Raw genomic sequence first — 26,370 nt, 5'->3', positions numbered from 1 at the left:
TAAGCTATTGGCTCCTTGCCAATGCGCGGAGACAGGCCCAAGCTCAAGCATTTGATAAATATATTCCCATATTTTCTGTTGCTGAAATTGAATTATTTACACGTAGTTTTGTGATTGTGCTCGGAAATTGGGTGTTTACTTATGAGCTCAAACAGAAATTATAGCTATTCATTTAATGTATAGCATCAATTGTGATATTTCTATCTATTAGGGGTTGTTTGTGGAAGGGTTGACTGGGAAACACCCTGCACGAAACAAGCTTTTATTGTTTTTGCAGCACCCAAAGCTGTGCAGAAACCGGTCATTACGATCCTTCCTCGATCCGATCTGCACTGATCGAGCGTCTGCTCTGGTAAATAGGCAATGTTTTCTACACGCGTTCGCGTGCTTTTTGCGCTTGCAATTCTCAAATGGTTCTGGCTACGGTCGCATTAGGTTGCGCAAACTGCCAACAATCGACCTTCCTTGTCTTGGGGAGCAGAAATGTCCAATGAACGTCTAGTGAGGACATTGCTGCTGACACCAATGATATAACAAAAAACCCCCGTTCGCTGATCTTTGATCGGCGCTCGGAATTTTTGGAAATAGACTCCCTTACTTTATAGGGGGTCGTCTATAGAATGCATTTATTACAAAAAGTAAAAATAAAAACTTCAGCGCTGCATTTGCTGGTTTTCGCTACCATCAAATATTGTGGCTTTCAAGTTTATGGCGCCGCGAGTTTATTGCACAATTTTAATAGCCCGAAACTCAGACGAAGAAAACCAACTCAAGTGCAAGTTGGCCAACAATAAAGACGTTAACTGAGCGCTGCTCGTAAGCCGAAAAGTAGCTTCAAGTATATATACACACACATATATATATATACATATATAAACAGTGTGTGTTTGTGTGTGCCCGCATACTAACTCACGGACAGACATCTTCATTGTTGCTGAATTCACTTTGTTTTTTCTGCGTGTTTCTGGGCTGGGTATATCGATTGTTTGGAAGAGCATCAAATTATGATGATGATATGCTCAGCTTGATTTATGCGCTCATATGATGCGGGCTATGTGTGTGTGTGGGTGTGTGTGTGTGTGTGTTTGTGTTTGGAGGGGTGTGTGTTCGAATAAATCTGAATATGATAGCAAAGCATTTGTGATATACACCGTGCAAAATGTAAATTGTTGTGATTTAACACTATTTCTACCAAGGTTTTGTGTATACCTATTTAAACCAAAAAGAGGAAAAAGTATTTCAAATTATTCTTTTTTTTTGTCGAGGATTATTCTATCACTAAATGAACTTAACAATAAAATAATGAATTATCAAAAATAAATGTAGAAAAAAATTATTAAACTTGGAAAATAATTTCAAGTTAAAAATTAAAAAGGTTTATTTTGACAACTTTGGTAGAATTAGTGTAAGCAATCAATAAATAATATACGCCATGTTTTTACTCTATTTTAATATTAAAGAGCAAAAACTTTGCGATTCTGAAATCGATAAGTTGGGATTTTTACCAAAATCTTTTTACTCGAAGCTACATATTCAAAGTGCTGTAAGATCCTAAATTCTTTAACGCATTATACAAAATGTGATACCTGAGCAAGTCCTAGTTGTCGAGCATTTATTTGGCTGTACTGGCCGCATGCTTTTGGATTGTGTGTCCGTCTATGGGGGCGTGCTACTGTCTTTGTCCTGTATCACGCATACATAAGTAACTTTGTGGCGAACGCACTTAAGCTCAAACACGGAGCAGCGCAAAGACAATCCACAACAAACACATACATATACACACACACGCACACGCACACAGCAAACGCACCCATTGAATGCAGTGTAAACTAAATGTTTTTTTTTTTCTCTTACTAACACCAGACTGTACTTCCCTTGTTTATTTTTGTACCCTGTACTTCAATTCAAGAAAAGGGGTATTTTGTTGTTATGCAAATGTATGTAACAGGCAGAAGAATGCCACAAAATCGATTAATATCGATAACCATGTGTTTTGAGCGTTACTCGTCGTGTCTCAGAGCAAGAGGCAACAAACTAGGCGGCATACATTAAGAATATCTTTAAAATTATGAGTTTAACATATAATTATTTGGTATTTACACATATTAAAATTGAAGCTCAAAAAGTTGCAATACGATCATAAATAAACAAGTAAGAGGTTCTAGTCGGGAGCCCCGACTAGGGGATAGCCTGAACCCTCTTCTTCCAACACCAAATGCAAATATCTATACTATTCTAGAAGCTACATGCCAAGTTTGGTGACTCTAGCTCTTATTATTTACGAAAATTGCAAAAACAGGATTTCGATATCGATTTTTGTCGATTGCTTGGAAACGGAGTAAGTTATCGATTATCGGAACAAACTCGATCTGCGCAGGCACTAGGAGGAACTACATCTAAAATGGAAGGACGGGCGGGCAGACAGACGGACATGGCTAGATCGACTCGCCTGTTGATGCTGATCAAGAATATATATATACTTTATGGGGTCGGAGATGCTTCCTTCTGCCTGTTACATACATTTACATTTTGCACAAATACAATATACGCTTTTTACCCATTTTTAATGCGTTCAGGGTATACAAATTATTAAAGAATATCTTATGAAGGAATCACGAAGAAGAAGCCCAATTGCAGAACTGCTGAAAATGTATTTGATAGTTCGCAACTAAAAAGGCTATCGCCTAGTTGGGCAGTCTCTAACCGAACACCCTGGCAGCTTGCTGCTGAGCAGGGTAGCTGCTGGTCGGAGCAGCTGATACTTGCGCATTCTTGCTTGTTTCGTTATTTCATTCATTCGTTCATTCAGTCGTGCATTCATTCATTCATTCGCTGTGAGTGAGTCTCTCGGTTTGTCAGTCTGCTTGTTGGTGAGTCAGTCAGTCAGTCAGTAGGTGACTCAGTCAGTCGGCGCGCCTTTTGTCGCGTTTCTCATACGCTCTGTGTGCTGGGAGGGCTCAGTGCTCAGTGCTGAGTGCTCCGTGCTCGGTGCTTGGTGTTCGGTTCTCAGTTCTCAGTTATCCTTGCGCTGTGTCAACGTATTGTTGTGGCCGCCCGGCATCCGTTGAAGCTTAGCTCAGCGCAGCTCAGTATCCACCAGACGGTTAGTCACTCGACCCACTACAAAACGAAATAGTTATAAAAAAATATTTAAAAAAAAAGAAAATAATTTAATTTTGTCGCGTCTGTTTCGTGTGGAAAGTGTTGTTGTGTCTGTGCGTTAGTTTTTTTTCTTTTTAATTCGATTGCAATTTATTTAATTTAATTTATCGTTTTTTTTTTTAATGCGCGGACAGCTTTATTTTGCTTTTAATTTAAATTTCATTGTGCCCGTTGGGGGATTATTTTTTGTTGCATTCCTTTAAGCGCAAATTGAATTTTCGCATGGTTTACATTTATTATTCGTTTTCCACATTTTATTCTCCTGCTCCTCCGTGTCAAGGCTCATAGCGTTGCGGCGTCAAAAGGGCAACAGGGGAGTACGGTCCGGGCCATTAATTTCAGAAGCCATATAAAAAAATAAAAATAAAATAAATGTAATTTTATTGCGCCATATATGTAAAGGGCTGAACCTGGCCCGTGTTATTCCGTCTATGGCCCGGCCAAAACAAACAACAGACAAAAATCAATAAATTTCGTAAGTTATGACAACAGAAATGTACTCGACGTACAGCCAAATCATTTTAGCTTTTTCGATCAAAGGACAGCAGTCCTGTCTGACCGAAACTAATCAATTTTGTTAAGGGTTGTCAACTTTTGCCGTTATCTGCGTTATGTCTAACAATGTTGTTCCATTTTAATTCTTTGCTCCCGCTGCTTTTTGAGTGTGGAAATTATATTTTTATTGTCCCTGTTGCTGCTGCCAAATTGTCTAGCAAAATTGTTGATAGCCACCTCGGGCGGCACTTGGCCAAATGGCCCGGCACAAAAGTGCGTTCAAATGAGGCCGGAATGCCTCGGTCTCCCGGCTGGGTCGAGGGGTCGAAAGGTCATGCACGAACGCGTGTACATGCTTAATAGCTCGACGTGTAATTCGATTTTGTGCAATGATTCCCTAACTTTAGTGACAGCCGAACATTATTTATGAAGGATAAAGAAAGGACTCTCAGCTGCCTGTTTAAAGGCAGGGAATTAAAGATACGAGTTTTATTTAAGTATTAATATTATTACAGTGAAAACTGAAATGCCGTGCCCGCCTAATAGAAGAAGAGAATGGGTATGGCCTGCTTTATAAAGGCTTAGCAGAAATTGTCCGTTCGATAAGCGTGTTCGTTGGCATAGTTTTAAGTGCATAAGCTTGTTTTAAATACCAAAAGACACCTTAATGGCCTTTCTTTTATTCAACTAAGTTTATAAAACTATGCCAAAGTCTGGTCTTGGACATTATACAGATGCCAATTATATATGTTGAACTTTTCACCAAGATACCAACATAAATGTGCTCGCCACACAGAGCTGTTTCGTGTCCTTGTTACAAAGTTCTCGCCAATTGAAATGACTTCATGTGTCCAGGCTTTAACCAGGGATTAAGCGCAATCCTTGGGTTGGCAGAGAAAACTTGGCCCATTAAATTTTCATTGCTTTAATTTGCACAACGCCAACCGCAACTCGTGTGTGTGTGATCGGTCGAGTATTCTGACTACTTCAGTAGCTGTCCATTTGTGTGTGTGTGCGTGTGTGCCGGTGTCAGACATGTGCACATTAAATAGCTGCATGTTAAGCAAAGAAAAAAAAGATTTAAGTTGCTCGACGCTTGCGATTTTTCTTGACCAAAGTTAAAAACATTGCCACATTTCTCGGCTAATTTGGCTAATCTATATGCCGGACGGAAGCTGCACACTAATCCAAAACGCACCCCTAGCTCCAACACCGTCAGCCTGATTATAAGCCTGATTCAATTAGGCTAAACAAAATGCGGCCCATTGAAGTACTCATAATTCAAAGCGGCGACTGGAGGAGCTTAAGAAAACTTTTTAAAATCACGTTTAACTAAATTCTTTACTTAATACTCTGTTCAGAAAGTGAGGAGTTCATTGTTTAAAAGCGTTGTAGAAATTATGGGTTTTTTAAGAAGAGTTTATATTTTCTTAGCCAGAAGTCATTTGCATCAAAAAATCTATAAAGATTCTGTTAAAATACGGATGGAGAGTTGTATAATATAGGAGTTTAATACACATGTTCATTACTAGTAATATCTATGTCTATAACTATATCTATATCTATATCTATATCTATATCTATATCTATATCTATATCTATATCTATATCTATATCTATATATATATCTATATCTATATCTATATCTATATCTATATCTATATCTATATCTATCTATATCTATATCTATATCTATATCTATATCTATATCTATATCTATATCTATATCTATATCTATATCTGTATCTATATCTATATCTATATCTATATCTATATCTATATCTATATCTATATCTATATCTATATCTATATCTATATCTATATCTATATCTATATCTATATCTATATCTATATCTATATCTATATCTATATCTATATCTATATCTATATCTATATCTATATCTATATCTATATCTATATCTATATCTATATCTATATCTACGTCTGTATCTATCTATAGTAGGATTTATAATGTTGAGCAGGGCGGACATGAAGAAACCGAGGACTCAAGAATTCTCATACTATAGAAGAAGACTCAGTTATATAAACTTGTATTGCTTTTATTGCTCTGCGACAAAGAACTTCGCAGTCGATTACATCTGACTACTTTTTAAGTAAAATACCATTTGCCTGTCTTAAAGTCAAGTGTGTCTAGATTTAAGTGACACTCGCTTGCTTTTAGGGTAGCTCATAGTCCATCAAGGGCTAAGCTTTTGACCGCAACGCAGTAAATTACGTTGGTCATTAGAAGAAAAAAAAGCTGGGCTAATTAAAATTAATGTGCACGGCGTTGGCTGCTCCTCACACTCACATACACGCCCTGAAGGGGTGTAGAAGGATTGTGTGGCAACATACATACATGACTGTGGCATTCCTGAGTGGGGAATCGTTGGCAAGGTGAGGCGGGCGGGCGATAGGGTTAGGGGGAGATTCACTCAACATGTTATGCAATTTTCCCATCGCAGCGCGTCGTTTGCATTGTTTTCAGCTTGAACATTGCACAAATTTGTTTTCTCTCGCTGCTTTCGTCCTGTTGCCAATTTATGCGCACTTATGCACGTGCCCACACACACACAATAGCACACAATAACACACACACACACACATGTCAGCTCTTATACATGATCCTGGCGCATTGTTGACCAAATCAATTTCATGGCTCGCAGGCATTTTAGCTCCCTATTGTGTCCATTGCCTCGAAATTTCCACTGTCAACATTTAGTGTGTGTGCGGGGCGCAATTGTGTGGGTGTGTATTGTACTGCGTTGGCGTTTACCTTTGACTGAACAATTAAAATGCTTTATGACTTTTTTTCCAAATGTCAACTGCCAAGGAGAACACACTGACATACATATGCATCTCGGCATATTCCTTATAAAAGACTCTGTTTAAGAGTCAAGGTCTTGTCAAGGTCTGATTGAAAATGAAGCATTTTGTTCACATTTTTCAAATATTGCTCAAGAAACTATTTTGTTTTCTAATGTATTTTTCCAATTTCGAGCTTTTTTGTATGAATCACTAATTAAGCAATCTTCGAATTAATTTGTATGCTCCCTATCTTATATTACTTGAGGTTGTACATGAATTCAAATATTGCAGAAGAAGAAATTGTTGAGAAACTTTATTGTTTCAATGCACCATTTTTTTCAATTTCAAGTTTTTTTTTATGAATCCCTAATTAAACTTTTCTAAACTTATTTTAAGTCTCTTTACCTTATATGTATCACTTCAACTTGTACATAAATTAAAATATTGCCGAAGACGAAATTGTTGAGAAACTTAATGCTTTTAAATGCATTTTTCCCCCTATTTTTTCTAAATTCGATTTTTTTTTTATAAATCACCAATTAAGCTGTCTTCAAATTAATTTTAATTCTCTTTACCTTATGTTACTTCATTGCTAAAGACAAAATTTTTGAGAAACCTTATTTCTCTTAAAAATTTTTTTCCCAATTTTAAGCTTTATTTTATGAATCACCAATTAAACTTTTCTATAAATTCTCTTTACCTTTATTCTTACGTTTTTCATATTCCTTTGCCCGACACTGATTTCTCTTGTATTACTTATTCTTAAATTCTACGCAATTTTCTGAGCTGTTGCTGCTGCTAAAAAATAAATCAAACAAACTAAAAGCAAACTAGAGAACAAATTTTCGTCCATATATAAATCAAATGTGGTTCTTTTGGTTGCGCAAAAAAGGTATATGACATTTGTATTTGTTGTTAGTGTTTTTGTCGTATGTGTGTGTATAGTGTGCCTTTTTTATTTTCTATTATTTTTTTTTGTTGTCGAATTGAAAGCGTTGCCATTTTTCCCCCAGTGTCAAAATCCAATTTTTACATTGCTCATACGCCCGGTGCTCGGGTCTTGTTGCTCACGTTTCCACTTTCAGCTGAGTTGAGTTCAGTTTAGTTTTTAATAAGTTTTTTAGCTCGACATGCCCCACATCCCCAGCTAGATCCGGACAAGCCCCAGCCATGTTCCATGCCTGGACAACAGTCTCTCCCACTCAGCACGCCCTTCTGCCCAGACGATGCACTCTTCATTTGGTTCGCCCAAAACTAAAGCTACTATATGGTATGCATCCGGGGGCATCTCTCTGGCATCATATTTTGCATGGTTGGTTTAACATTCTGTACGATGCCAAAACAAGCAACAAGGCAAAGCAAGGCAAAATACACGGCTGCCGATTTTGCTCAGCTGCAACTGCCACAGCAGCATACATATAGGAATTTAATACTTACACTCAGCCAAAAATTCTGAATTTTACATCTCAAATCAAGTTCTCACTGTCTGAGATCAGGATTTTCTGACGAAGCCGGAATTTCAATATAAAATATCTTAATGCGGTTCTATAAATGCTTCCAACTTATTTCGATTACGAAAATTCAGAATTTTTCAAACCCATTTGGTTCCAAATTTATTTGAATTATAATTTAGTTTGATTTTTCTCGGAGTGAACGAGTTTGCCTGCAGTTTCCCTGTCTGTCAGCCTGTCAGATCCTTAAACCGACTTTCGGATTTGTTTAATGATTTTTTTTTTCTCTGAAAATGAAACGGAAATTTATGCAGCCCGATTTTGATTTGATTTCGTTTTTGGAAATATCTATTCAAAATGATTTTGCGAGATGAGCTGTGCGAAATTGCAATTTAACAGTACCGTTCAGCAATAGTGTGTATAGCGTGCGAAATGTGCGAGTATCGTAAGGAGTTGCTTTGACGATTTCAAACTATTTTATACTTTTTATTCGAGTCTTTGTTACAGTTTTATTATCTTTCTTTATTCTTCAGTTTTATTCTTTTTTAATAGCTTTCAGATTTGTAGTTCCACTTTTACAACTAAGCTTAGCCTGTCACAATGTGCACGGCCGCCACTGTATATGCAGCCCGCATTTGATTGGATGTCGTTTTTGGAAATATCTATTTGAAATGAGCCGATGACACAAAATGAGTTCAGATTTTGCGAGAAGAGCTGTGCGAAATTGCAATTTAACAGTGTCGTCCAGCCAGTTTCGTGTGCGAAATGTGCGACTATCCATTTGAGATTAGTTTGACTATTTTGTAATATTTTATACTATTTATTTGAATTTTTTACAAAAGGCAGCTCTTAACTTCTTTTTCTTCTGCCTTTTTGGAATATGTAGTTCAATTTTTAACATTTGTATTTCTACTTTTACAACTAAGCTCAGCCTGTCACAATATAACCGGCCAACACTGTATAATGTCATTGTGATTTTTAAAGATATTTGGATATTGTGGCAGCTGTTGTGGCAATAAATGTTTTGTCTAAATTGCACTTTTAGAAAGGATTCACAGCACAAAGGGCGCGAAAAGCTGAATAGCTGAAAAATGCTGTCGCTGCATTTGTGGCTTAGTATGACATCTAGAAAGAGCCATTGGCGAAAATGTGTACACTAAGTATTTGGAACATTTTTAAAATATTCTCCCTCTCTCTCTCGTTCTGTTGCAGGTTCTATCATGTTTCATGTGCGACGCCGTCCGGCGGACTCGCAGCCGCGTCGACGCAAGAAAAAACCATTGGGATCTGCGAATGGCGCGAATCACATGTCCGGCGATCGCGAGGGACCCGTCCTAGTGGAGGTGACGCACAGCGGCGACGGCGGACGCCGCATTAAGCTGGGCAGCGATCCGGTTGAGGTCGGTTCAGCGAACACGAATTGCCTGCAGCTCTTCGGACCCTCGATACAGCCGAGGCACTGCCTCATCTCGCTGCTGGAAGGTGTCTGTACCGTAACGCCGCTGCACACGGATGCGCTGACCTTCGTCAACGGACATCACATAAGCCAGCCGACCATTTTGCATGTGAGTTGCCATTTCACCTAATTTCTCTAAGTCCCGAAAATTCACACGCGGCTCACACGCAATTTAGGTGCCATTTCTCAAAGACCCAAGTTTTCCACTTAATTCTGTTAACCTTGACCCACAAAAAGTCTTAGCTGTGCTCCTGCTCTGTTGTCTTTTGGCATTTGTCACGCAATTCCATTTCACATTTGCAGAATTTTATGTGCTCAGGCTTTTCGCATTTTATTGCTCATGTATTCCAAGTGTAATGGAAAACGACAAAGATTGCCGGCCAAAAATAAGCCCGGAGTCCACTAAAGTGCAGACATTTGTTATTGTTACAGCCTTCCGTTTGCTAAGAGACAGTTGAAAATGTGCCAAACAAAATTAGCTGGAAGAGGTTCTATGAAGATTAAATACGAAAGTACAGTTCAAGTACAGCACTGACAATAGCCAGATTAAAATGTTTTTAAACAACAAAAAAACGGGAAATTAGATTTGCGATAGATTTAAATATTTACATTTTGTGGAAGGTTCATTATTATTATTATTATTTTTTTTTATAAAAATTCTTTTATTTACAGCTAATATGCTGTTAAGGAAGCTTAGCAACTTTTATCAGTGTGAGGATCAGGGGTTCATAAGTATCTTGGTTATAGATAGAAGATATTAATTAGAATATTTACATTGTGTAGGATATTTATGAACATGTTTATTTTGATTCACTAAAGGCGTCTGTTAGCCAGGTCTATAGGTTAGGTATTTTTAAGCCTATTCTTATTTCTTCGGCTCCTTAGCAGGTTCCTTGCCAGGACGTTAGGGTGCTTGCGGAGCTTAATCAGATAGCTTGCTGCTTGTTCGTTGATAACGTGACCTATTATTGGAACCTTAAGGTCGCAAGGTGTTGGCTTGGATGATGCGGAGTTTGTTTAGGTGCGTGCCATAAACATGGAGCTACGCAGGTTCAAGGATTACCTTATAGATAAGTACCTTGTTTTGGATCGAGATTTTTTTTGCTTGCCTTTAGCAACCAGCTCAAACGCTCAAGATTCGTGCAGTGGTAGACTGAATAGGACTCGAAACTGAGCCTTGATATTGTCCATGATCTTTTACTCAGTGCCCAATTGTACCCCGAACCTAGGGAACCTCTGCTATTCGGCACTGTCTACCTGTCGCACTTTTATTTCACTCTATGGGTAGTCGATTTGCTTTGAAATCGCGTTCAGTTACAAACACATTCTCTACTCAGGTTCATTATCAACCCATTCCTCTAATTTACACAACTTTGGATTTATATGCTTACAACCTTCGGGGCGCAGTTGATTTATCTTTTGTTTTGACAGCTTTTCGACGCACACAACACAAATAACAACAACAACAACAACAACAAGTTGACTCTGCGTTCTCACGCATTTGGCCAAATGCACAACCCCCAGCAGCAACAAATAAAAGTGTAAAAACTTTTCTGACTTTCCGCTTGATGAATTCGAAACCAAATAAACAAAACTAAACTTGAGGCCCCCGCCTCACGCCCCAACCAGAGAGACAGCGACAGAGACAATCTCCTGCCCCTGCCCCTCCTGCTACGCACTCGAGATAAGCCTCAAATGCTTGGCAATAACGTCAAACTGTCTCCAGAGACTCTTTTTGAGAGACGCAGGCAGCGGGGGGCGTGTGGTCGAGTTAGCTAGACATAAATTTTGTGTAATTCAGTGAACAAAATTTATCATTTCGACTTCTTATACACTGTTCACAATGTGAAAAAGCTTCTTGCCATTAGGCTAGTTGAGTCTACATTTGAAAAATTTATTTTTGTAAGTTTAATGTGTTTATATTTGTATTATTGCTTGGCCACGCCCACCATGGGGGTGGCGACTTAATAGTGAAAATCTCTATTTTCTATATTGCCCACGTTCTTCATGTTTTGTTAACACTCTGAACAGCGTATGTCGCAGTCGTTTTCTATTTTTTCATTCGATTGTTTCGTTGTTATATATTTTGTTTTTGTTTTAATTTTTGTTCTAGTATTGGCAAATTGGATTCGGTTGCGGTTCACTGAACCCAAACAACAAATATTCACAAATGTCCAAAAACCAAACTGGAAACAAATTAAAAACAAACAAAAAAAAAAACTTTTTTCGTTTGTACAAATTTGTAAAGCAAGTAAAAAAAATCAGTTTGAAAATGTTTTCAGAAGTTTTTCATGAATAAAAAAAAAACCTTTTTCAAACGAAAGTCAGATAAATCGACTAAGAATTGCTCTATTTAACCATTTATGATATCACAAACCTAAATGCCTGAATGCATGTGCCGCACTTGGGCAGGGTATTGTGAAAGGGGGGCGTCTCGATCGATGACATTAGTTTCGAAACGCCCCACATTTGTTCCAATTGAGATTTTCGAATCTTCGCAGTGCTAGAGAAGGGTTCATAACGAACGCACGCTGAGAATTTGCTGTCGATTTCATTAATTATGTTAATTAGTTTATAAATAATCGTCGCATTCAAGTGAATTGAAAAATATAATTGAAGTGCTTTAATGAAATCATATTAAGCCATCATAATGCGTGTACACTGTAATTAATGTAATGTAATCTGGCCTTCACAGAACGGCTCGGTTGTCATGTTCGGGCGGGTCGCCTCCTACCGCTTCCTGGACTCGCCCACGGATGGACGCTATAATCTGGCCCTGTCGCAATCCCAGCTGGACTCGGCCTGCCTCTACGAAAGGTGAGTTGGGAACGTGTGCTATCAAATGCTCAAATGTGTGTGCTATAAATGCTGCGCTTTAGTTAAGTGTAATTTATTTCATTTGTAATTCTAATTTTTTTTACTTGGCTTTTATTTAATGCTAATTGTAGAAGAGCTTGAGAGAAAGTCAAAATAATGCTGGGCATAAGTTTTATTGATAATTCAAGCAGCAATATTCTTTCCCCGAGTATATGTACATTACATGTATCTCAATCTCTTCGATATTTTGGCATTTGTGATTTAAGTCGAATTCATATTTATGCGATCGCATTTTGTGTTTTTATATTTTTATGTGGCTTTATGTTCGTTACGTGTTTGTTTGTTTGTTTGTTTTTATTGTTTGTGTACAACATTAATCCGTCCATGCACTCGCCAACAAATATGCAAACCAATTTCCACCACAACACACACCAACAACACACAACCAACTACAATTCACACACACAAATGACAAAAAACGGAACTTTAGTCGGTCGCCAACATCGCCGGGCTCTTGGAACGATGAGGATGGGGCGCTCAGTTCGGTGAGTAGTGGTTCATCTGGTGTGCGAATCAGTCTGGAGTCAAGTCGTCCTCGTCCATCTCTTTCCATGTAGACGCAGAAGAGCGAATATGAGCCGCATCAGCAGCTGAATCAATCCTCTGCCGGCTACCACAGCAGCTCCGCAGAGACGCAGCCGCTGCACAACCTGCGAGATGTGGTGGACAGCAAGCATGTCGGCCAGGAGCAGCAGCAGCAGCTGCTTCAGCAACAGCAGCAGCTAACAAGCCCAGGTGGCGGCAATTATGATGGTCAGAGCTTAGAAGGTAATCTGGAGAATGAAATCAAGTCCATATCGAGCATGAAATCCAATGGCTCCAACAGTCAGGACAGGTAAGAATACGGTTTTTTTAAACGTCGTCTAACTACAAAAGTCTATTAAAGCAGCAAAATTTAAATAATGCCAACAGCGTAACACACATTCACACCTCTCTCTCACACACACATACACACACCCACTCACACGCATAAATACCTATGTGTATCACCTGTGCAGTTTCTTAATGTGCGTGTGCGCTTTAATTTTTTTTTTACGTTCACTTTTATATTTTAGCGCTTTATTTTATGTGCTTTATAATGCATTCTCTTTCATCTGAATTGCCGCTTGACTAATAAATATATTTTTTTTAACCTTAACCAACCAAACTAAACGCTTTTTAGATCGCCCAAGTTGCCAGGCGCTGGTGGTCTTCTCTCCGGCGCTGGCGGCAGCGGATCTGGTGATGTCCAGGGGCAGGAGCCCATTTTGCCAGCTGTTCTGGAGTTTCCCGAGACGCATCAGGAGAACTTTCTGCGCCACATTATAAGCGAACTGGATGTGAATGTGCCGCACTTTAAGCTGGCGCCAGTTTATTCGCTGTACCTGTGTGCCAGGTACGTAAAAACGCCCCTAAATAAAATTGACTGAATTTTTATAGCTTGATGTTAACCTGCCTGGCTAAAAAGTGTGCTATATTTTTGTGCTGGCCTGCTAGCTTTGCTAACTTTATCTATATAACTTTATATTATCTTTATTGTTAGAACAGAAATGCGGTCACACTGAGTAATAATTCGTCTAATAATTCGTCTTTATCTAAAGCCAATAAACTCTGACGTCGAATCCAAAAAATAGTTTGCACTTTTTAAGCTCTTTCTTCCAACTACCGTTAAAGTGTATTTAATCTTAGCCCGAAATCAATGCTCCCACAAGACTAAGCCAGGTCGTTAGGCGTAGCTAACAAATGTGCGTTCTTAAAATGAATTGATTTGACTTGAGCTCTTGACTGAGCTGATGCTATTTTGGTATTCCCATTTGCTGAATTCCCAGCTGTGTCGTGGCCAATATCAACAATTCATTATCAATTATTATGATTTATCCTGGCTGCTGACCCAATTTGTGCGCTATTAATATTAATACTGACCGGACATAGTGGGGAGTGCAGGGGTTTCGATGTAAACACAGGAAATTGCAGCGCTGCGGCAGCCACATGCTGTAGTCCAATTGACATTTGACAAGGCCACACAAAAGTAGAGCGAATATAATAAATGACAAGTGTGCTCTAGACGAAAGTCACATACTATGATATACCCTATAGACATTACTCTCAGTTCATGAGTGGATAACTTTTGTGTTTATTGTCCGATCATTGTTTAATTTGCAGGTACTAAAAATGGCCTTTAGTAACTAGTAAAAGATATAATAATAAAAACTCTGGAAGTGTTCTAAAGTTAAAACCACTTTGATCTTTGTATTCCATACAAGAAGCTACATTCAAAATGCTGTGTCTCTAGCTTTGGTAAGTTACGAGATACACGCAGACAACTGAGGTCGGTTATCAATATTTATCGATATTTATGATAAAAGCTTAGGAAGTGTTCAAAATTTAAAACAACTTTGATCTCTATATTCCATACAAGAAGCTACATTCCAAATGTTGTGTCACTAGCTTTGGTAAGTTACGAGATACACGCAGACAACTGAGGTCGGTTATCAATATTTATAATAAAAGCTCAGGAAGTGTTCAAAAGTTAAAACAACTTTGATCTCTATATTCCATACAAGAAGCTACATTCAAAATGTTGTGTCACTAGCTTTTAGATTTTACGAGATAAACCCAGAAAACTGAGGACGGTTATCGGTATTTATCGACTTTCAAGAAATTATTAGCTCTGATCGACTTTTCCTGTCAGACAGACCATAAATAAATGTTTTTTTACCTCAAGCATGCCGCTCTATCCGTCTGTTACACACTTTTGTAAAACTACTGTATACCCCGTTTTGATCGCGCTACAGGGTATCGAAATCAATAAATGGCTTCGCTTGGGTTATAATGAGCTGCTCATTAACGTAAAATTATTATTTGTTTACTGCTTGCAGATACCGCGCCTCCACCCACTACCGTCCCGAGCTGCAGCCCACGGAGCGAGCCCACAAGTTGACCATATTTCTGCATCATGTGGCCAATCTGATCTATAGCGTCGTCCAGGAGCAGTACACAGATCCACGTATACTCGCCTTCTGGATGGCCAACAGCTCGGAGTTTTTGCATTTCCTAAAATCGGATCGTCACATTAGCGCATTCAGCGTGCAGGCGCAGGAGGTGCTCGCCGAGGCGGTGCAGACGGCATTCCGTAATCTGGTCAATTGCTTTCGCCTGGAGCTCTCGCAGACACTGAATCAGTTCCTCTCGGAGACTATCGATCATGACTCCGCTGCGGGCCTGGTGCTCACCGTGCTCGGCTCGGCCATGGCTTTGTTGCGGCGCTGTCGTGTGAATGCCGCTCTGACCATTCAGCTGTTCTCGCAGCTGTTCCACTACATCAATGTCATATGTTTCAATACGGTGAGCGGCGCTGGCGGTTCGAACGAGGCTTCCGAGTGCCCCCACATGAATCCATGCTGATTGTTTTATCTTCCCCTCTATCTTAGATTGTGGCCAACTCGCACATGTGCACCGGGGAGTGGGGCAAGGTGATGACGGAGCGCTTGCAGCTGCTCGAGCTGTGGGCTGAGCGCCAGGGCCTGGAGCTGGCCGCTGACTGTCATCTGGCCAAGATCAATCAGTGTGCACAATTCTTGCAGGCGCCCAAATCCTCAGTGGAGGAGATACAGCAATTGGCGTGCTCCTGCTTTCGCCTGAACTCGCTGCAAATGGGTGCACTGCTGCAACAGGAAAAGATACCACGCAATCTGGTGGACACGGCCATACGCATGGCCGAATCCGTGGCGGATGAGCTAACGCGTGCCGATGGCCGCGAAGTGCGTTTGGAGGAGTCACCCGAACTGCATCTGGCACTGTTGCTGCCCGACGATGGCTTCAGCTGTGATGTGGTGCGCGGCATTCCCACCGGCCTGGTGGACTTTTTGAATCCATTGCAGCAGCAGAGCATGTGCCGTCTGGCGGCCCAGCCCACATCAATTGGACTCTGGACGGTTTATATGCATCAATTCAATGTGAGTTCTGTTATTAAATATTCCCAACAAGCTCTATATATATATATCTCGAAACAGGCGCGCAGCTCCAGCGCCATGTCCAATAAGCTGCCCCAGCCGGAGGTGCAGCTGATCAAGCTGCACAAGAACAGCAATGGCATGGGTCTGTCCATCGTTGCCGCCAAGGGTGCGGGCCAGGAGCGTCTGGGCATTTACATCAAGAGCGTGGTGCCCGGCGGCGCTGCCGATGCTGACGGCCGTCTCCAGGCGGGCGATCAGCTGCTGCGCGTCGATGGCCAGAGCCTTATTGGCATAACACAGGAGCGGTAAGCGTGGCTCAAATCAAAATTCGACCTTTTTATACCCTTCTCCCCCAAAATATATGCAGTGCTGCGGACTATTTGGTGCGCACGGGTCCGGTTGTCAGTCTGGAAGTTGCCAAACAGGGCGCCATTTATCACGGTCTGGCAACGCTGCTGCAGCAGCCCAGTCCGGTTATACAGCGTGGTGAGTAGTTGGAGTTTCGGCCACGCCCAGCCAATATACACAAACACACCCATACACACACTCACATTAGACACACAGACATGGTGCTGGGTAGCTGCTAAACAAAAGTAAATAACAATAATAAATACACACACACACACACACGCGAACACAGGTCTTGTCAAGCTGTTGTGTAAGCTAATCCAAAGTAACTGAATTCCCCCTAACCCGCATTCGCTCTTTGAACATGCCGCCGCAAAAAGATGCAACTAGCAGCAGCAGTAGCAATTATTTGCAACTGCAGCAACAACAACAGCAACAACATCTGCAACAACGTCGCCATTCCTCGTATCAACAGCAGGCGCGCTTTTACAACAATTCCATATCGGACGACAGCCTGAATCGCAGTCGTCGCGAGTCCTTTGCCTGCATGCGCTCCGCCTCGCCGCCTGTGCGTCGCCTGAGCGCCTCCTGTTTGCAGGAGGAGCTGTGCGCCTTGGGCCATCAGCTGCACATCGATCCACGTTATAGAGATACCCGGCCGATAGCCCGTTCGGCGAGCAGTTTATATTTGTCCAATGAGCCAAATTCGGGCTATTATCAGCCGCCTGTCGCGGCGCCGCATTTTAGTCCAATGCGTCCGCTGCGCCGCACACCGCCGCCCTCCATTTACATTGAGGAGTATCTGGATGAGCCGGCGCCCTTGGAGCAGGAAGCGCGCAATTCACAGGAATCGTTCACCAATTTCGCCAGCTACAGCGATGCGCATCAGCCGCTCAACGAGGAGGGCATCGCCTCCATGGCCGACTCGGGCGATATACCTTTCATTGACGACGAGGAGGAGCAACAACAGCAGCAGCGTCTCTGCATTGCCACTGCCAACAACAACAGCAGCAGCACCAGCAGCTTTGCCCCGTTGTCCACAGTGAAACGCAATCCGGCCGCTGGCTATCGGAAAACCGTAAGCTTTGATCTGGAGCAGCCTGCGCCAACTGCAGCAGCCGGCTCCAGCATCGATCGCCGATATCATACGCACGATGCCATCAGCAATTTTGCCGTGAGCAACTCTTCAACGGAGTCGCTGCTCACCGATCAGCAGACGTCTGAACGGATGCCGCTTATACAAAAAATTCGACGCGAGCTTAACACGAAACGTGCCACCAATTGCTCCGCAGTCGATTACAGCTCCGGTGGCTCCGGCTCGAACAGCCAGCGCTCCTCCAGCGAGTCCATCGAGCGGATGCCACTGCTGCGGCAGCCAACACAGCAACAACAACAACAACAGCAGCAACAGTCGCCATATCGGCGTCAGCTCAACGCTCAGCGTTCGCATACAAGGTCAGGGTTGCGTGCAACAGCAGCAACAACAATAACAACAACAACAATAACAACACCAACAATAACAACAACAGCAGCTGCTGCTGCTGGTGATCCTTTAATCAGCCTACAAGTTCCTAGTAACAGTTCCTGTGCTTGTTCCCGCACACAAAATGTACATAAAAGCAATCTATATTGTGCCAGCACAACAACTCTTAAGCCAAGCACCACAGAATTTCCCAACAGCAGCAATCGCAGCAATCGTAGCAGCACCCGTCGCGCCTCCAGTCATACGAATCTCAGTCCTAGATTTCTGTTGCCACCCCTTGGCCAGGGCATGGTGCGTGAAATGGCCGCCCATTTGGATGCGCAGCAAAGTCTGGCGCCCAGCAAACCCAAATCCAAGTCCACGTCGGCGCTGGCCGTCGTTGACCGTGGGCGTCTGACGCACAACGAACAGGACGACATTATCAAACAGTTGAAGGAGTGGAGTCTCTTTGGCAGCGCTGGCAAGGATTACAACGTACAGTTGCCGCAGCTCAGCTGCGAATGTCCTTGTTGTGAGCATTGTCGTGGCGTCGACAGCAACAGACGGCCTGCAGCTGGCAGTGGCAACAACAACAACGACAATGTGACAGCCACTTTCAAGTGCTATGACAGCTGCCAGGCGGCAGACAAGGAGCCACTTGCTCCGCAAACCCAGTCCCTGGCCCTGGCACGTCAGCTGCCCTGTCGTCGCAGCGTCATGTGCAACAATCGTCAGGCGCACAGCGTGCGCCAATTGAAACGCAACAAGCAACAGCGCCAGAAGCAACGACACCAACAGCACCACCAACGCCAACATCAGCACCGTCATCAAGCACACCATCCACCCCACCATCAGCATCATCAACGTCAACAACAACAGCGAACCGGCTCAACGCCCTCCACGGCCAAGTTGCTGCTGTCTTTGGCCAGCGGCAGCAACAATTGCAGCTGTAGCGAGGACGACGACGATGATGACGAAGATGAGACCTGCTCCTGCTCCTGCTCCTCATCCGATTGCGTACAGTGCGCAGCTAATAATAAAGATGATGCCGATGCTGATGCCAATGCCAGGCCAGGAACTGGGCGCTTGGGAGCAACTGCAACGACTTTGCTCTGCGCAGCTTACAGATGACAAACCAATTGCAATGCACCGAGGTTCTTGTTCTTCTTGTTGTTGTATATATAATATTCCAACTTTTGCAAAGCGTTGTATTATTTGTAGTTAGGCGATATATATTTATTTCGGATTGGATTTTATGCTGTACACTTGCAAAACATATAATAGATAATATATACAAGCATTTATATGCTTGATTAGCATGAACAGACAAGCCGATATATCGCTTAAAAGTAATCTACACTTGCAGAGCATATAATAGATAATATATATAGAAGCATTTATATTCTTGACTAGTCTAGTCTGAAAAGACGAGCCGATATATCGTTTGCCTGTCTATTTTTTCTTATTCCAACTTTTGCAATGCGTTATTTAGTTTTTCAGTTAGGCGCTTTATTTGTATTTAATTACAATTCAATTTTATATTGTTTTATAATCGATTTAAGAATACTCTACATTTCCAGAGCATATTATAATATTGTCACGACATGCAACTCGGACATAGTATTCAAGTTCTTGATTAGCATGAACAGACGAGCCGATATATCGTTTGTCTGTCATACAGTATTCTTTTTGCAACTTGGCATAGTTTTGTCTTTTTGTGGCAGATTTCGAAATTTAACGTATTGGAGCACTATATATATTTATATATATATAACTACTGCGATTCCTTTTACGATATTTAAAACAGACTCAAATCTTATCGTGTAACTAGCTCCCAGATAAAGAACTGGTCTATATACATTTATCCTATTTGTCGGCAAGGGTATCTAATCTTCGGCTTGTCTTACGCGCCTTAGAGAACTGTATAGTTATAAATTATTTTATAGATTTAATTTTGTGTGTGCTTAAAAGTGCTTTCGATTTGAGGCTATTTTTATTAGTTAGGTATTCGCTTTTTTTTTTAGAACTCTTTTATTTCAGCAAAGGAATTCGAAATGTTCACCTTTTGACCTTTACTTTATTGTTGCTCCAGCAGATAACTAATGCATGCTGTTGTTGTTGCTATTCATTTATTATTAATGCAATTAAAATGCAATTTATGCGTAATAATTTTGGTTTTTATCAGCGCGCTGCCTATTATCCATTTATGTTGTATTTTTATTAGATATTCATATAATTTTTGGTAATATGTGTATTGTTATTTAATAACCGTATTTGTATTTGCATTTGCGTTTGTTCTGTAGTTGTATTTGCACATTATAATTACATTTTGTATGCATTAATCATTAAAATTATTAAAACACACACACACACACATGCATACACATAATTACTTATAGCCTTACCTTGAAGATTACTAAAACAAATACAAACTATCTTTTTACCATCTCTTTCCCCACAATGCGAACACTACATACCCTTCCCTTCCCCCTCCCCTTCCACTATCTATCTATGGATAATGGGGTTAACCATCAGGTAATCGCCGCATGTCTGAGCGCGATTTGAGTCGCATGGGCGGCGCCGAATCCTCCAAATCGTTGGGCGGCATCGGTGGGCCGCTCATTGCCAATAGCCACACGAGTCACAGCCTCAACCAGCACCTAAACCTGAGCAATAGCAACATCAACAGTAGCCACAGTCACAGTCACAGTCACAACAACAACAACCACATCAGCGGTAGCATCATGAGTCCCCTAGCTGCACACCTGCCCAATAGCAAATCGGTGCCGGCCTTGCATCATCACACGGGATCTGGCAACATATGTAAGTCTGTGTGTGTTTGCTTACACCCTGCCCCCACCCCCGCACTAACAATCTGTCGACTGTCTGTACATGTCTTAATTGATTTCTCTCTCGCCCTTCTCTCTGTTCACCTGGCCCACAGCCCTGGCCAATTCCAAGTCACGCAGCACGCACAGCTTGCATAACAATGCGGGCGGAGGTGGCGTCCTCGGAGGTCAGGCAAACGGCAGTCACAACAATCCAAATCCGAACTCGAATCCAAATGCAAATGGAAATGGAAATGGCAACGAGCAGGGCTTCTACCAGAATTTAAGCGTGTATCGTGCACAAAATCAAAGTCAACCCATTTTGAATGAGCGGTAAGTGTTTCATCTTTTAACTCAAACAACTTAAATATATAATTTAAAAATATATAAATATGAACAAATTACCTTTTTAAAATAAGACTCAGTATTACAATTTCTATTACTTATTTCAAACCTGCAATTCGTGCCAGCCGAAGGGAATATATTATTCTACTCTATTCAAAAGTTGTTTAGAAATTTGATGTTTTTGAATTTTTTTTTATTTGACATGTTTAGGTTAATTAATTTAATCAGGTTTCCTTTTTAAACGTAGACTGAGTGTTGTATTTATGAGTATTTATGATTCTTATGATTTCTATGAACAAGTGTCATATTTGCCATATTAAGCTTTTTAAGAAGGTTTTCAATAAGATTTAGATGTCGTATTAATTCAAATATGAAACCAGAAGCGAATCTTTATCCAATTAAAAGAACGCTTCAATATAAAGAAATATATGGGGCAGCGTCTAAGTTATTTATTTTGTATTATTTCAAGTTAAAAATATTTCGTTGTTGAATCAATCCAGATATGAAACCTTCTAGGGCAAAGTCTAATGTTAATTCAGCCCCTATCTGAATGCCAGGGTGCACTTAAAATTAAGCAACAATTGTTTCCTTTGGGTTTATCTTTTTACATGTTGCTGTTGTGAGTACACGCTAAAAATTACTTGGCTTATTCTAGGATGACATTGCGTGTAAAGAAATTATATATGGCTTTATTCCCATACAAAGTGAATATCAGGTGGTAGAAATGCGGAATGTGAGTAATTAACATGTTGTTGTTGTTCACGTTGACAATATTTATGTGAGTTGCTGCTGTGTACAGGCGCACCTGCAAACGAAGTTCAAGAGCAACAGCTACACGAATCACAAGTTTATTGGGCACCTTGTTGGCACTCCTTTTGCAATTACACAACTCGTTGCAAATGGCTAAAATTGCTAGGAACACGGCAACAACATCAACACATGTGACTCACAGCAGCAACAGCAGCTGGTTGAAGAAAATGAAATAAGCCTTCGTGTTATTTATTATTTACAGACCAAGCATGTCTGCACATGCCGCCATGAGCGCCTACAATGGCACTTCCCCGCATGCTGCTGCACTGCAACAACAACAGCAGCAACAACAACAGCAGCAGCAGCAGCAGCAGGCGTTACCCTACCAACAACATTTGCAGGCTAGCGCAAATCTGCCGAGTCGTCCCGTTTCCGCCTATTATCACAGCCAGCAAAGTGCACAGCAGCAGCTGCAACAGCAACATCAGCAGCAACAGCAACATGCTCTGCAACAGCAACAATTCGCACACAGCAGCAACAATCTGAATGGACAGCAGCAGCAGCAACAACAACAACTGACGCTCAACAATCGCGCCAAGAGCCAACAAAACTTCCAGCACACACTGCGCATGCAGCAAATGTTGGCGCCATCCATGCCCAACATAAGCAACATGTACCAGCAACAGCAGCAGCATCAACAGCAACAACAGCAGCAGCAACAGCAGCAGCAGCAGGTGAGCGCCAGCCAGAGCATGCAGAATGTGAACGAATATGTGGCAGGCTATCAAAACGGCGGTCTGGACTATCAGCAACATGCGCGACGCAATCAGCTGCATGAGGCAGCAGCTCTCTACGAGCTGCAACACCAGCAACTGCAGCAGCAGCAGCAGGCGTCGCCGAACTTTATAACGTTGCCACCAAAACCGATTGGCAGCTTGCAATCGCCCAGTAAGCCAGCAGGGCCGCCCAGCACCGCGCCCAAGCCACAGCAACAGCAGCAGCAACAGCAGCGACTCCAGCAGCAGGCAGCAGGCTATTTGGCCAGCCATTTGCTGGGCGAGGATAAACCACCTTTGCCGCCAACAGCGACGCATCCGTTGTTCAAGGCGACGCAGCAGCAGCTGACGCCGGGCATGAACTATGTGGCCAGCACACTGGATCCGCCTAAGGGTAGCTATTTGCCGGCGAATCAGACAGCAGCGCGATCACTGCACAGTGGCGGCAATCCTTGGGAGCGTGAGGAGCGCGAAAAGGATCTGGAAATGCGACGGGAGCATATACGACAATGGCGTGAGCAGCAAATTGCCGAGCTGTCGGCCATATTGGCGCGCAGTCCACAGCAGGAGGAGCAGCTGAAGACGCTCATTTTGGAGCGTGACTTTGAGCGGCGCGCCCAGGAGCTGCAGGAGCAGGAGGAGGACCAGGATCAGCCCTACGATAAGGACAACGTGCAGGAGCTGTTCCGTTTGTCAGCCAGCGGTGTACAGGTCAGTGCCATACAAACACCCATAACCAGCTACCGCCAGACGGAAATCAAGCTGGCCGAGATCAATGAGAGCAGTCCCGTCGAACCTGCGGCGCCATCACCAGCAGCGACAGCAGCAGCAACAGCAGCTGGAACACCAGCTGGAACACCAACAGCAGCTGGAACACAGCAACCGAAGAGCATACTGAAGCATAATCGTTACTCTGAGGGCGGCTCTGGTATCAGTTCGGTTGGTGCGCCCTCCTCGCCTTCCAAGTCGCAGAAGTCGGCTAGCTTTGCGGACGAACGGCATCTGCAAACGGAGCATCCCATTTCCAGTCTGGTCAAGGAGCTGACACAGCTCACCATGCTCGACAAGGACAACAACAATGAGACGGCCGCGGTGGATGGTTCGGTGCCGCCGCCGCCGCCGGAACGCAATAGCTCTTATCTGATAATGTCACAGCAAAAGATGCGGACGAGTGTTGGCGGCAGCTCCAGCTCCAGCTCAATGGGACTGCTTAAGACGGCCACCAGCAATCAGGCAGCCGCTGTGGAGGTCAAAAAGGCGGCAATGCACGGCGCCACAAACAACAACAACAACAACAACAACTTGAGTGGCAGCCTCAACAACAATACGATGCAAGCCTCGCCGAGTGCGATGGAGTTAAATGCCGCCTATGTGTCGGCCACGGGCACGGGGATGAGCATGGGCACACCGCCGCCACCGTTGCTGCAGCGAGACAACAAGCGGGTGAGCTTCCATGATGAGGACAACAACTTGTTGGTCATCCAGCAGCAGCAGCTGCAACAGCAACAATATCTGCTCGACAGCTACGCGCTGGAGCATCAGGATTTGGACCCCATACGCGAGGATGCGAGCGTGAGTTATTTTAATCAAAAGGTACCTAAAAATGTTTCAGCTACTGACACACACATTTTCTTATTCGCTCGTCGCAGTATATGCAGCACAATATAGATGCCTCCATGTTACCCTCGATGCCGGCCACGCCAGATGCGGCGCTCTGGAACACCAGCGTGCAATCAACGCCTGGCGTCATTGGCGCCCAGGAGGTGTACAGGTAAGTGATTCGATAGCGGTATTATCCCCGTATGGATGCTAATGATTTGTATGAAATATTTGCAGAGATCCGAGAACACGTCGCCTGGCGGAAAAGCAGCAACAACAACAGCAGCAACGGGCTGGAGATGCGGTGCCAGAGAAACTGTCTTTCAAGGAGAAAATGAAGATGTTTGCCCTGGAATCGGGCGAGGATAATACGCCCAAGGATAAGTTGAAAATATCGCGAGCGCAAAGAGACATCGATGCAGTGCACTAAGGATCAGTTGATGTTGATGTCGAATTCCAAAATTCCAAAAGTAGAAACAGAACCAGAAACACCTAATCACCGAATCACCTAATCAGGAGTACGAATTGGGGGCCAAGTTGTTACGTTATATAGCTATACATATATATAAAATATAATATACATATTTATCAAACATAGCAGACATATGACAAACCTAACGAATTTGCTTAGCAAGGCAATAAACAATCCATAGTTATTGCGTTAATCCGATCTAAAGATCGCATAGTTATGTAGTATGTGTATCTTAACAAGTTGATTGATTACAGACAAAACGTTAACTGAATTCAATTAGTGAAAAGCAAAATTAGCATATTCTATCAATAGTCTATACATAAATATATCTATATTTAATTATATAAAGCCTGGAGACGGGGCAACTAAAGTTGGGCGAGCCACATTTGTAAAGCGTTTTAAACATAATTCTTTACCCAATCCGAAAAAGTGTATGCCTATGCATATATGTATATGTTTATGTGCACATATATTAGATATATATAAATACATACATATATATATATTTGACAAACTGTTGCATCAGATTAAAATATTTAGTATTTACCTTATCGATAACGTGTAAATGATGTGGGTTAGTTTAGAGATATTTACCTGGGAATTGTGCGGAACCACAAGAAATGTTTATTATTATTATTAATATATTAGGAAATGATAAGCCACGACGTCAAATAACAAATGGTCCAATTATTCAATTATTATTAAAGAGTATAATAACAAAATGTATATTTACAAACATACAAATGATTCGATATATATACATATACATTTTTAATTAAAACATTTTCGTACACCTTTTAAGAGCAACAAACAAAGAAACAAAAAACTTATGCATAGACGAAATGTACCAATTTAAATCAAATAGGATTTCACTACACAAGAACCTAATGGCTTTAAAACAGAATATATACACCTATATTTGTTATAGCATACAATTTATTCGAAAAAATGAAAATAATACACTTACAACAGCAAAAGAGCAACAATTTATTTTTGTGCATTCCGAGTATTTCAAATATATATAATGCAAATTAAAACATTTTGAATATTACGTAAAAAAAGAAAGGCAAGAAAATAATGACAATTTTTAGATTTTCCTTTTAGTTCAACTTTAAGCGCGATTAAATTTAAACAAATTTTAATATATCGAACACAAAACGAATAACATATTGTGCATATTTATGCAAATAAAAGGTTATTAAATTAATTACATAAATTTACATAAATCTATGTTTAATTCACATCTCTCATTCCTGTAGCTTGAAACTTACTCGGTACTCGATACTTTTAGCTGGGAACAGTTGCCAGCTTTGGCGCCCAGAACAGATTTGAATTCGGAGCATGCGCAGTGATTTGTTCCCAGTTTGCAACAGGTGTTGGAATTGAACTACCCGAATGCATTATTTATGAGATAGGCAAGGGTAAAAAAAATAAACTCTTTTAAAAAGTTTGCATCAGCTTCATATAAGTTAACAACTTGTATATTTACCATTTTAGGGGGGTAAATATTCAAGTCCGAGCCAATTGCAATTGTTGCCCATTTCAGCCTGCTCCTTAAACAATGCAAGGATATGCCTGCCAGAACAGTTAATTGGACAGGCAGAGA

General features: G+C 41.7%; 1 protein-coding gene and 1 non-coding gene across 8 annotated transcripts in view; both read left to right on the top strand.

Moving 5' to 3' along the window:
- Positions 1 to 25,517, top strand: part of LOC115763644 (afadin) — a 47,822-nt gene extending 22,305 nt beyond the window's left edge. Inside the window, exons 1-15 of one of the 7 annotated variants that reach the window (XM_030706285.1) lie at positions 8,876 to 9,032; positions 9,129 to 9,481; positions 12,068 to 12,189; positions 12,680 to 12,734; positions 12,807 to 13,084; positions 13,412 to 13,624; positions 15,108 to 15,573; positions 15,660 to 16,184; positions 16,242 to 16,489; positions 16,552 to 16,670; positions 20,530 to 20,817; positions 20,939 to 21,155; positions 22,180 to 24,265; positions 24,343 to 24,464; positions 24,530 to 25,517. In XM_030706285.1, the coding sequence (XP_030562145.1) occupies positions 9,008 to 9,032; positions 9,129 to 9,481; positions 12,068 to 12,189; positions 12,680 to 12,734; positions 12,807 to 13,084; positions 13,412 to 13,624; positions 15,108 to 15,573; positions 15,660 to 16,184; positions 16,242 to 16,489; positions 16,552 to 16,670; positions 20,530 to 20,817; positions 20,939 to 21,155; positions 22,180 to 24,265; positions 24,343 to 24,464; positions 24,530 to 24,722 (5,310 nt within the window). In that variant the 5' untranslated portion in view covers positions 8,876 to 9,007 and the 3' untranslated portion in view covers positions 24,723 to 25,517. Of the gene's footprint in view, positions 1 to 8,875; positions 9,033 to 9,128; positions 9,482 to 12,067; positions 12,190 to 12,679; positions 12,735 to 12,806; positions 13,085 to 13,411; positions 13,625 to 15,107; positions 15,574 to 15,659; positions 16,185 to 16,241; positions 16,490 to 16,551; positions 16,671 to 16,824; positions 19,240 to 20,529; positions 20,818 to 20,938; positions 21,156 to 22,179; positions 24,266 to 24,342; positions 24,465 to 24,529 lie in introns of those variants that run through there. The other 6 variants (XM_030706279.1, XM_030706280.1, XM_030706281.1 and 3 more) reach the window with 6 other exon arrangements.
- LOC115763911 lies at positions 459 to 586 on the top strand. Its single transcript, XR_004017963.1, has one exon. It is a non-coding gene; the product is annotated as a U4atac minor spliceosomal RNA (small nuclear RNA).
- Positions 25,518 to 26,370: the final 853 nt, after the last annotated feature.

Source organism: Drosophila novamexicana, unplaced genomic scaffold (genome assembly GCF_003285875.2).
Source record: "Drosophila novamexicana strain 15010-1031.04,08,12 unplaced genomic scaffold, DnovRS2.1 tig00000770-arrow-pilon, whole genome shotgun sequence".
Taxonomy (NCBI): Eukaryota; Metazoa; Arthropoda; class Insecta; order Diptera; family Drosophilidae; genus Drosophila; species Drosophila novamexicana.
Note: the sequence above shows the minus strand (reverse complement) of the source record. Positions and strands in the feature narration are given on the sequence as shown.